The sequence below is a fragment of the Pectinophora gossypiella genome, chromosome 14 (genome assembly GCF_024362695.1).
Source record: "Pectinophora gossypiella chromosome 14, ilPecGoss1.1, whole genome shotgun sequence".
Classification (NCBI taxonomy): Eukaryota; Metazoa; Arthropoda; class Insecta; order Lepidoptera; family Gelechiidae; genus Pectinophora; species Pectinophora gossypiella.
This window is the reverse complement of record NC_065417.1, coordinates 8,575,867-8,588,378: the sequence shown is the minus strand read 5'-3', so window position 1 is coordinate 8,588,378 and position 12,512 is coordinate 8,575,867. Positions and strand designations below refer to the sequence as shown.

The following is a 12,512-nucleotide window of genomic DNA, read 5'->3' as shown; positions in this document are numbered from 1 at the left end:
ATGTGCGCAGTTTGTTCTTACTGCATAGGTGACCAGCGATCCTGATGCTAGAATGGCGCGTCACCTAAAAATTTAATTTTCTTTAACTCAAGGGTACCAACTAAGCACTAGCTTTTAAATAATAGTGACAGGCCATCCTGACAGTCACTAAATTTAACCCTTTCAGCGCAAAAGAGTTTTGATCAAAAACGTTCACCACACGCCACGTCAGGATATTCTGCAAAATGCAGATAATGCAATATGGTAAAGAAAAGATAGAAGTAGGTACATACATTTATTTATTTTAATATTAAAGTTAAATCCACAACTGGAATGACAGAATAAGTTACATAATCGGTGAAATAATTTCCTATAGACGAGAGCCGGGCCTCATGAGATTTTTGGGACAATGTATTATAAAATAAATTAGCTAATCCTCACCTGAATCACAGCAAAAAATTATCACAGTGAAAAATACTTCAACAGAACACTTAGGATGGTTTAAATTAAGCTAACTGACATACAACTGCAAACAGACGAGTATTTCTACATTTAACTATTACAGTTACACTTCCACACAAAAGTATTCCTATGAGGATTTGCTGCTTATATTAATGTTATGTCTAGGGCAATTAGAGTTAATAGTCATTGTTAAATCTCTTGTGGCCAGCGCCCCCTTGTCCATTACTTCTTCCGAATGAGCCACGTTTGAAGGTACCACCGCTGCGGCCACCACCGCCGCCACCATAGCGGCTCCTGTTCCACCCACCGCCGCCACCGCCGCAACGTTCTGCCATGGTTTGTAATTGGGGATTGACAACCTGCCAAAGAGGTACAACATTAAATATTTCCTTGAAGATATATCAGGACCAATTATATAATAACAATCAAAATTAAATGTAACAGCATCTGAGGATGGGATCCAGACAAAAATTGTGTGAACACCGAAGGCATGTAGCTGTATTCATGTACCTCATACTTGCATTCATGTCACGCCATTAAGAAACGTACCCATGCCAAAGGTATGAGGAAATAAGAGTATAAAAAAATAATTACATACCTGGTTGGCTTCTTGAAGTACAGAGACCAGGTCTTTAGCTTGGCGTGAATTCGACGGTGTAAAGAAGGCATAAGACGTGCCTTTTGTTTGTGAGCGCCCAGTTCTACCAATCCGGTGAATGTAGTCTTCAGAAGAGTTAGGATAATCAAAATTGATCACATATTTGATACCATCAACATCTGTAAATATGGATTTGTCAGTATGTTGTACAAAATCCTACACATAAGTAAGGAAGCTTAGAACAGAGTATAACATTTAATATCTGTTGCAAACTTTCTAATAGAATGTAAGCTAAAGCATTCAGTTAGTCATGACCTTAATAGTATGGTAACTCATAGCTGTATTACTTACATGAATGAGTTACACAAACAAGTATCAATTACAATCAACATCTGCCTCTCACTCAGAACCCTGGAGTCTTGCTAAGGGCGTATGTTTTAAGTTATCAATTGTTTATCTCTTGCCCCTTCGAAAACTCCATTCGGCCGAAACAGAAAACCCTTGACCTCTTGCAGATCATCACAACTTCGGTCAAGTTTTTCAACGATGCACCATGTGTTTTAACAATCTTTGTAATCATTGAAGAGACATGTAGTCATAGCAGTTCAGTGCATCACCAGGTTTTCTTCAACTCTCAAGTGTATCCGTTTTTACGGACATACCATCAAGCTTCGGCCTCAGGTCCCATCATAGTGAAAGGCACAGTCGAGGCACCTTAATTTGACGAGTTATTGCATTCTCTGATAAAATACCACTGCATGAGACAAGTATATTTTATCTACAAATCCAGTGCAGTAACATGCCTATAAATTTTGGGCAGTATTCTGTTAGAACACAATAACTTTCCGCCAGTGCCTCTGAAAGTATAAAAAAATATTTAAAGTTACAACTATGAAATGGTCATGAAATTATACTAGCATATAACATTGAACAATATAAATTTTCAATATCTCGATATTCCATCTTACCTAATCCTCTGGCAGCAACATCTGTTGCAACTAGTATACTGGCACGTCCTTGTTTGAACTGATATAAAACATCATCTCTTTCTTGCTGTGTCTTATCTCCATGCATGCACACTGCAGGCCATCCATACCTCTTAATATTTCGAGTAATATTTTCAACTTTCCGCTTTGTCTCAACAAAGATTATAGTCTTTGCTCCAGGCTCTTGACTTTGTCCAATTTCTTGTAATAGTACATTTAACCTAAAAAATATTAAATTATTAGATTTTTTTTATTAACAACACTTCACTACTTTGTTTGAGAAGATTCAGATCTTCTTAGAGGAAATTGGGGTGATTCTAATCAAAAAAGTCATACATAAATCAAAATCATCATGAAGCAAGAGCTTAAAAATTGAATATAAACAAATTGGTACATACTTGTTTTCTTTCTCATGTTCTTGGCAAACATCAATTATTTGCAGGATGTTATGGTTTGCAGACAGTTGCAGGGATCCAATATTAATCTGCTGGTAATCTCCCAAGTAATCTTCAGCCAATTTTTTTACTTCCTTGGGCCATGTTGCAGACCACATTAAAGTCTGTCTGTCAGGACGAATTTGCTCAATGATTTTCCTGATCTGGGGTTCAAAACCCATGTCTAACATGCGGTCAGCTTCATCCAAAACCAAATATGTGCAGCGCTGTAAGTTGGTAGTACCCTTTTCTAGGAAATCAATTAACCTTCCAGGTGTGGCAATCACAATCTCAACTCCTCTTTCCAAGTCACGAGCTTGTTCCCTTTTCGGTGCACCACCAAATACACACGTATTGCGCACATATGCTGCATTGCCAAAATCAGTAGCTACTTGTTGGATTTGTTGCGCTAACTCCCTAGTTGGAGCCAAGACAAGGGCAATTGGGCCATCACCACGCCTGATAGGAGGCTGGTTATTGATATGAACTATAGCAGGCAAGATATAAGCTAAGGTCTTTCCTGACCCAGTCTGGGCAATTCCTACCAAGTTCTTCCCAGACATAGCTATAGGCCAGCCCTGTGACTGAATGGGTGTAGGTTCCTTGTAACCCATGCTGTTGATGCTCTGCATAACATAGTCTGGGAAGTTAGCTTCATCAAACTGTTGAATTGGGTTGGGGACTTTAACTCCACTGATAGTGATTTCATGTTGGTTCCTGTATTCTTCAACTTCGTAGGATGAGCGACTTAGCACTGATGGATGTGGGTTATAGAAGTCTTTGTTGAATGGCTGCAACGTCAGACTATCCCAGTTAGGACGACGCATGTTCTGGCCACCAGAAAATTCCTTCTTACCGCCACCGCCCCCGAATCTGCTATTGCCACCGCCATTGCTTCCAAATCGACTTCCTCCATTTCCTCCACCACTGCCGAATCGTCCGCCTCCGCTACTGCCGAATCGACTACCGCCCCCGCTCCCAAACTTGGAACCACCGTTTTCACGGCTATTGCTCCAATTTCCGGACCTAAAATTAAAATGGATAACACATTAGTATTCTATTTAATATGATTCATACGTTTAAGTAGGTACTTAAGTAAAACGTGTACACGTGCCACACGTGTAAGTATGACGTGCTGTAAAACGCGGTAGGCAAAGCACTACGAAATCCAAACTCACAAAATGGCTACGCCACTTCTAGGAATTGGATTTGAGGCATGCGCAGTTCGAAGTTCAACGTAAATCAATAATTTCCTATTCAAGTAGGTACTTGTAGAACTTGACACAAAGTAGAGATATGCGATTTTATGAAGGTTTTATTGTAGGGTAATTTTTTTTTTTAAATACCTATAATCTAAGAACGAAAACGGTATGGTGTTCCGTTAGATGCACTAATTTTACACGAATAGCCAAATATGTACCAAAAATCAACAAATAATAGTTCAGATAATATTAAAACACAAATACTTACATATTTTGATGGTGTTTTGGGTCGGTGATGTTCCCAATAAATATAGATTTCTAAATTCAATGAAGCAGGGTCGATCTGAAAGTAAAATGGACGAACAGATTTATATAGATGAACATTCAATACAACAAAAATGAATTGAACTAACAATAAAACGCTATGTTACCTTGATAGAACTAACAAGTACAGTATTTATTTCTAATCCAATGGCAATTTAAGAGAAATGCCGCTCTTTTATTGAAGTTACAAGTTACGAATTATAAGTACACACGTCTTACCTTGACCACTGCTTTGGAGAAAGAGAATGACGTAAAACTAACTAAAGAACGGGATGGAGTGGAGCGAAAAAGAACGACGTTTTATCGACTAGGTGAATATCGCGCTAGAAAGAGAGCAAAATATAAATTTCTTTCAAGTTAGAAAGGAATGACATAATTGTTATTTTCATTCCTTTTTCATTCGGTTGCTTCTCATTCATTCAAAAAGGGCGCTTTATATAGCACGATAATAATACTTGATGACAACTTGGATGGTAATATTCTCTATTGTATTCTGAGGTAATATTCTTATGGGCGGGCAGATGACAAGTTATGGAAAAGAAGAAAGAAAGCAAGAGCTTAAGTTGAAAAAGAGAATATGAACGTAGTGTACCATCTAAAAAAAATACTAAAGGTTAGGTAATAAAGCTATATTCCTAGTTACACAGGCTGTAAGAATCTAGACAAAAATATATTTATACAAAAAAAACGAACGATTCAAAGGTCTTATCCACCGAAAATGAACTTAACGTAACTTAAAATAAAATGAGTAGGAACGAGAGAGAACGAAATGATATCAAATATCATTGGATTCTTCAAACTTCAAATCTAGATAAGGCTGTATGGCTGTGTTCTATTGCCTGCTCATTCAAGAAAAGAACATACAGCTGAAAGAATGAATCAGGAAGGAATGGAGTCTTTCGCTTTACTATCAGCTCACTCATTTCTGATTTAATTCATTCGTTCATTCCTCGGACTTGGAAGTGGTGCAGCTTCATATCGAATAATTTATTTGTAATTTATTTTATTACTATATTCTTTCTTTGTAGTGCTTGTAATTTATTAATTATCCACCAAAATGGCTATGCAACCGCACAGTAAAAAGAGAGTCTGCTATTACTACGACAGTAAGTATACAAAGTTTGTTACCCGCCACCACGAGATGATAATCGCCACTAAAATGACATTATATTGAAGATTGTGATCGCTTACCGTTATAATATAGCATTGTTCATTGAAATACTGTTATCGCATTATAGACTTGTAAATGCAGCGTTTGAAATCATATTCACACTTTTATTGAGTTGTTGCACGTTTCATTTCATGGCGTCTCTACTGCATACTCTTCTACCATTGGTCGAAACGTCTTTATTCACAAGTTGATATGTGTGTTACAGACTGTTATGTGTCAAGCCGTAAAATGAACTGAGTAACATTACTTTATGAAGTTGAAATCAGTAAATAACAGGAACAAGAACTTTATTTTATTTATATACTTTTTTTAGGCGATATTGGCAATTATTACTATGGCCAAGGGCACCCTATGAAACCGCACCGCATACGTATGACCCATAATTTGCTTCTAAATTATGGCCTTTACAGGAAAATGGAAATCTATGTAAGTGCAATGTTGTTTTTCTGTATAAAATACTTATTATTTGATGAAATATGAATAAGGCAGATTAATTTATGTATTCATTGCATTAATAATTACAAATAATTTCAGAGACCACATAAGGCAACTGCCGATGAGATGACTAAGTTCCACTCAGATGACTACATCCGTTTCCTTCGCTCAATCAGGCCAGACAACATGTCAGAATACAACAAACAGATGCAGAGATGTAAGTAGATTATTATAACATTTTTGTGAATACTATTTGGTTGAAATTATAATTTATCTTCATTGTTTGTATTTGATATATTTATTAAATGTCTGCTTGTAATCAGTACAAATAAACAAATCAATGAGAGCACTATGATAATATTATTATTTTTCTGTTTCTTTTACGTTTTTGTTAATAATTGTGATTCTGTGTAGTATTTTTTTTTTTTCCCCTACTGTGTTTGTATTGTTACTGTGGTGTCCTCTAATAATAAATATTTTCTTTCTTTCTTTCTTTTTCTTTCTTAAAAGTGTACCTAAGCAGACCTTGTATTTATCTTTCTTAAGAGATTTAAAGAAGCTATCACATAAAATAACACAATCATTTATATGTAGGTAGGTACTAAATAACATGAAAACTTGAAAAACAAAACATGTCTATTTGCAGTCAATGTAGGAGAGGACTGTCCAGTATTTGATGGTCTCTATGAGTTTTGTCAACTATCTGCTGGTGGATCAGTAGCTGCTGCCGTTAAGCTGAATAAACAGGTAAACATCTACATGCATTCTGACGGTCCCATAGTACCTACTTTTTGAGGCGGAACCTCTAGTCTTGCTGAGAATTTTTTATTTTTTTTATAATATGACTTTAGTGAAGGGTTACCAGTATAACAACTATAATAATTACATTCCATTAAGAAGCAAGCAATCACTTATTTAGTAACAGAGATCTATTATAAACACACATACATCAGCAAGGTATATGCACATGAAACATTCAAAGTCCCTCACTTTCACTATCCATATGCATATAATAAGCACTTGTTTCTCTAAACAATGTTATTATTATCAAAGAACTATCAACAAATAAATGACTATATATTTTAAATGAAAAAAATATGTATTTAATAAGAATAAATTGCTTAACAGGCTTCAGAAATCTGTATCAACTGGGGTGGCGGTCTCCATCATGCTAAGAAATCCGAAGCCTCTGGTTTCTGCTATGTCAATGATATTGTTCTCGGCATATTAGAGCTGCTGAAATATCACCAGAGAGTTTTGTACATTGATATTGACGTCCACCATGGTGATGGTGTTGAGGAAGCGTTCTACACAACCGACCGAGTGATGACGGTGTCCTTCCATAAATATGGAGAATATTTCCCTGGAACTGGTAAGTTGGTCTGCAAATTACCTTTTTAAGTATTTTTATTTAATTTCTTCATAATATTTGTAACAATGGGAGAAACACATAATTTCACGTCATTTAAGCCTATAATCATTAGCTATGCAGTTAGGTTTAAAAGAACTCTTAATAAACAAAACAGGTTTCCTAATGATAATGTAGTGTTGACACCTATCCGTAAAAAAATAACTGTATGTTTTTGTTTCTTAACTGAAAAATATAAGTGGATGAATAAACTTCTAAGAAGAAGCAGTTTGAGTAAACTGCTGCAGATATAAATCTTTGTTTTCTCTCTCTTTTGCATCAAGTTAAATTTGCAGCAAACAGTATTTCGAGAATACTAACAATATTATGATTTGGCAGGTGATCTCCGCGACATTGGCGCGGGGAAAGGCAAGTACTACGCAGTGAACATACCACTCCGGGACGGCATGGATGATGAATCCTACGAGTCCATCTTCGTGCCCATCATCTCGAAGGTCATGGAGACTTTCCAGCCTAGCGCTGTTGTGCTACAGTGCGGCGCTGACTCGCTCACAGGTACGGATTTTCTTTATTGAAAATATTTTTGTGTTCGTCTACAATCCCTGATTCTCTTCTTTCTCTTCTCCAATCTCTTCTTTTTCTACAATCTGAACCTAAAACTAGTAATGTAAAACATAAATAAACATATAAGTGTCTGCAGCCCCAGGAAGTTGCTGTATTTGCGTGCAATGCGATAGAATATGCCTCAAAATTTTTTGTCAGATAATAGTAACTAATTACTTTTTGAATGTTTAGTTTAATTGGTTAGGTATTATTTGTTTTTTTTTTATAATATAGACTTGTGTTTGACCACAATCTCACCTGATAGTTGTGAAAGTGTAGTTTATAAGACCATTCTTATTTTTTTAGGCGACAGGCTAGGATGCTTCAATTTGACTGTTCGCGGTCACGGGCGTTGCGTGGAGCTCGTCAAGAGATTCGGGTTGCCGTTCCTACTGGTCGGAGGCGGCGGGTAAGTTTTAGTTATTCGCTAATATATGCCGTTTAACCTTTCTCCAAGATTTTACCAAAAAAGTATGCATATAGTTGATGTACCGCAAATTGTTCCTTTAATTTGAACTTAAGGAATGTGTTGAAAAAACTAAAGAGAATTATGGTCTGAATTATCCTCTTCAGTATGCAGTACGATGTCACTAACACCCTGTATATTCATATTTGTAGAAATTAGATAGATAGGCTATTTGTTCCTATCCTTTTTATGTACACAGTTCAATTTCAATTTTCTTATACATATATGCATGTCATTGACAGGTACACAATCCGTAACGTATCCCGTTGCTGGACTTACGAGACGTCTGTCGCGTTGGGAGTGGAGATTGCGAATGAGCTGCCGTACAATGATTACTTCGAGTACTTTGGCCCAGACTTCAAACTGCACATATCACCCAGCAATATGTCCAACCAGAACACGCCAGAATATCTCGAGAAAATTAAGAACAGACTCTTTGAGAACCTGAGAATGTTGCCGCATGCGCCCGGTGTACAGGTACACAGTTTTTTCAATCTATAATTGTGTTGAAGGTTTATTCTGACTAGAATCAGAATAAGCTAGCCTTAGTACCAATACGGTAGTTTCAAAACGTCAAAACACGATATTACTATGGAATTTGTATGAAAACGTGACAAAATGTCGCATTTATTATTATATTTTTCTTTATTAAAATTCATAAATAAGTTAAATAGAAAAAAGAAAACGTTTTTGTCACCTTTAGATCTGTCTTTATTTAGTAATCACAATTTCATAAGTTATCTTTGTCCTAGGAAACTACCCAATTAAAAGCGTTGTGCTCTCAAGGGGTTCAATGTGCCGAGACACAAACCCCAAGAGCGGGGCTATTTTAGACGATGTCGCGTGACTTCGTACGATGTCACTGTATTTGCAGCCTCTAGAGAATAGTTGGCGGTAATACAGTGATAAAAACTAAATGCTGTCGTAATGTCGATTTCAACCGGTCCCCCGAAGCCTCGTGTTGCTGTATGATTCCAACAGTCAAAATAAAATACCAATGTCAATGTCGATATGTTATACGTTTGTCATGATGATAGTTTGCCTATAAATTGTATTTTGTCATAGGTTCAAGCCATACCAGAGGACGCGGTAAATGATGAATCTGAAGATGAAGACAAAGTGGACAAAGATGAGAGGCTCCCACAAAGTGAAAAGGTAATTTATTATTTTATTTTTAAATAGGTCTGACTTCAGTCAGACATGACATGAACCGTATTGATGTTTTTTGCGCTGCACATTCCGAAGCAGTAGTAAGCGATAAAATTGAAAACTGATAGAAGCGGTACCGGGGCAGGGTTTTTTGAATGATCTAGAGAGTCACAGAGAAATCGAGACGCAACGTGAAGATTTATGTAATGAGAATTGCGAATGAGGGTGAATTTATAAACATATAACAACATATTATAACACACAACAACAAGCACCATATAACAAAACACAACATAATACACAACAACACAACACATTTATTTATTTTTTTTAACCATTGTGACTTTTAATGACAGGATAAGCGCATCACCGGCGACGGCGAGCTGTCGGACTCGGAGGACGAGGGGGAGGGCGGGCGCCGCGACAACCGCTCCTACCGCAACCCTCAGCCACGCAAACGACCGCGGCTCGACAAGGACGGCGCGCAGGTCAAGGAGGAAGTCAAAGGTTAGTAGTCAATGTTACATGTAGATACATACATACACTAGTTACGTCTGTAGAACACTTTTAATAGGAAGTCCTGGGATGGATTGATTAAACAAACACGCCCATTTATTCTATTGATTCTATGTTTTTTACCACACTCCCTTGAAGCTGAATAATTTTTAACTTAACACACATCTTTAAAACTATGTTTTCCATTCCTAAAAGAGTGGAAAGTGCTAACTATTCTCGACCACTTCTGATACGAAGTCCAATTGAAACAAGCGTGACAAAAAAATTCATTCTTACCGTGCGCCTAACCTAATTTAACGCGTAAGGGCGAACAAGAAAGTCTACGCGCTCTCTCTCTTACTCCTTAGCGGCTTACGGCCGTTAAGACCCAGAGGCGGTGAGGTTGGTGCCCGAAACAAATGGTGCGGGGCGGAGAGTTACTGTTCTATACGTAGTTTTATTCGTTATTCTATGATCATCATCATCAGGCGGTGGCACTGCTAAGAGCAATTTCTTGCAAGCAGGAAAATCTTACAGGAATGGGTAATTAGACTATCCAATTATTCAAAGCTAAACCTCGAAACGGCATAGATTATAAACGACTTTTGTTTTTTTACAGCTGAAGACACAAAAGAAGACGTAAAGAACATAAGCACAGTGGAGGAACCAAAGAAGGAAGTCCCGCCTAACCCCTGATGCGGGCGCTAGTACCTCACACTCTTACGGATGGATGCATTTCACTACACTCGCGGTATATTAGCTGAGTCTAGCATTTCTCGAATGTAGTCGGGTATATTTCTTCACATGTAATAGCTTTTTCTGTTTATTATATTGAGGTATGTCAATTCTTTAACGATCAATGTAAAAGATAAGTTTTATACCGCAACTTATAGTTTGCTACAGTCCATTCATACATGGCAATAGCACTCAATTCCTATCCTCAGTGTTGGATAAAAAAATTGTATCCAATTACATTAAAATTAAGTTTTGAGATACATACAGTCATGAGCAATATAATGTACCCACTTTAGGACTCTGTCGCACTAACATATTTGACATTTAGTGAGATTTACAGTTCAATTTGTCAAAAAAGTTAATGTGCCATGGTACCAAAGTGTATACATATTAATGCTTGTGACCGTACATAAGCCGGAATGAATACACATGTGATTGAATAATACCCGTACCTCTAAGATCTCTGATATTGTATTTTACAGTAATATTGGTGCAGGTTCCAGCAGAAACCTAATTTTAATTGAAGTTACCTCTGTCATTTTCTTATCCACCGAAAACGATAGGGACGGATTATCGACAAGTGAATAGCTATCGTCCCTTTCGTTTTTGACTTATAAGAAAATGACAGGTATCACTTGAAATAAAATTAGGTGTCTACTGGAAATAACAATATTAACAAGATGTTATGACTTACCTCCAATAATGAGGCACAATTCGCTATAGTATTAGGATTTTTTACTTGTAATCTGTAGGTAGGGTAGATATGAATTTTTAGGATAAATGATGCAAAGGCGTTTGTCGATATCAAACATTAAAAAATATCGAACAATTGACAAACGCCTTCGCTTGGAAGAATTTAACTGTAAGTATCTTGCTACATCTCCAATACAATTTGTTTGGTATTATTGTACTGATTTTTATAAATTATACTGACAAATATATTTATCAGTATAATTATAATAAATATATTTGGCAGTAGAATTTAAAAGTAATCGAAGACATTATTTTTATATTTAAAATTAGATAATTACACGAGTGTGACGTCAATTGTAATATTTGGCAGATAAGAAATTCACACTTTAAATTAGGTAAAATCCTTGAGGTTTAGGATTTGATTTCTTGTCATGGGGGTCTAAACCCGCGGGCGGAACTACTCTGCATGCGCACCAAACACACACTTGATTTTCAACGAATAGATGCAGATATACTTTGCAGAGAAGAATAAAGATCGCGGATAGAGCCCACTAGCATAATTATGACCATAATCCGCATGACAGAAAACAGGTCCTCTTGCCTGCATTACCAACTCTCCCTTCAACGTTGCAATAATATACGACTGATTTCCTAATAACATAACATAGTTGTTATCTATCACATGTCTGCCAGCATTAGTAGACCATGCAGTGATGTGAATTATTAATATTTTATTTATTCTTGACATCATGATAGAATCAAAACGATATGTGGAAACTTAAGAGTACCGCAGTTTCATGTTAGTTTTATTCTGTCACCTTATTTACGTAGTTTGCGAATTACTCTAATTATAGTAAAATGTTCTAGGTAAATAAGTCCTGCGACAGTTTCGTATATAAGATGAATTATACGTTTAATTTGGGATTTGCTCGGTTAATCCGCCTAAGAGTCGAAGCACTAACACTAATTATATAAAGAATCTGATGTACGATGTTCCTTGTCTACAAACTATTATATATCATAATTAAAGTTTACTTCTCATCAATATCCTATTTCGTACTTCCTTTAATTGGCAAGATAGAATCGTGTATACTACTACTGCTATTTAACAGGGCTTTGAGTCTGCTGTTGCGCCCTGAACTTTAGTTTACTCATCTGACGAAGTTTTTCTATCGAGTGGTTTCATAATAGATATTGGTTTAAAAACATAGGAATATTGTGTTCTATGTTTAATTTTTAGGAACCGTGATGTTCGTTTTTTTAATCGAAACGATTTTTTTATCCATGCGGATTAGGATTAAGAGAACTGTAAATATTATTTTTTATTGTTAAATATAACAGATTGTGTCTAAAGTGGCCTTTTTATTGATCTCTCACGTGGGTTTTCATGGGGGTAAATGAAAATACATAA

At 36.4% G+C, this 12,512-nt stretch overlaps 2 protein-coding genes across 3 annotated transcripts; one reads left to right on the top strand and one right to left on the bottom strand.

Moving 5' to 3' along the window:
- Nucleotides 1-261: 261 nt before the first annotated feature.
- LOC126372622 (ATP-dependent RNA helicase p62) lies at nucleotides 262-4,261 on the bottom strand. Of its 2 annotated transcripts, none has more exons than XM_050018448.1 (6): nucleotides 4,205-4,258; nucleotides 3,930-4,004; nucleotides 2,424-3,485; nucleotides 2,008-2,246; nucleotides 1,040-1,218; nucleotides 262-800 (listed from the first exon to the last, which is right to left on the bottom strand). In XM_050018448.1, coding segments are annotated over exons 2-6 (1,665 nt in total). In that variant the 5' UTR covers nucleotides 3,932-4,004; nucleotides 4,205-4,258; the 3' UTR covers nucleotides 262-617. The 2 variants fall into 2 exon arrangements, 1 of the variants encoding a protein (XP_049874405.1); XR_007567199.1 differs by lacking the exon at nucleotides 262-800 and adding an exon at nucleotides 1,391-1,896 and having other exon boundaries at nucleotides 1,076-1,218; nucleotides 4,205-4,261.
- Nucleotides 4,262-4,919: 658 nt separating this feature from the next.
- On the top strand, nucleotides 4,920-12,454 carry LOC126372423 (histone deacetylase HDAC1). Its single transcript, XM_050018160.1, has 11 exons — nucleotides 4,920-5,091; nucleotides 5,470-5,582; nucleotides 5,691-5,808; nucleotides 6,238-6,338; nucleotides 6,720-6,963; nucleotides 7,339-7,515; nucleotides 7,870-7,972; nucleotides 8,272-8,506; nucleotides 9,095-9,184; nucleotides 9,535-9,685; nucleotides 10,293-12,454. The coding sequence occupies exons 1-11, from the start codon at nucleotides 5,043-5,045 to the stop codon at nucleotides 10,367-10,369; spliced, it is 1,458 nt and encodes a 485-aa protein (XP_049874117.1). The 5' UTR covers nucleotides 4,920-5,042; the 3' UTR covers nucleotides 10,370-12,454.
- The last annotated feature ends 58 nt before the right edge of the window (nucleotides 12,455-12,512 follow it).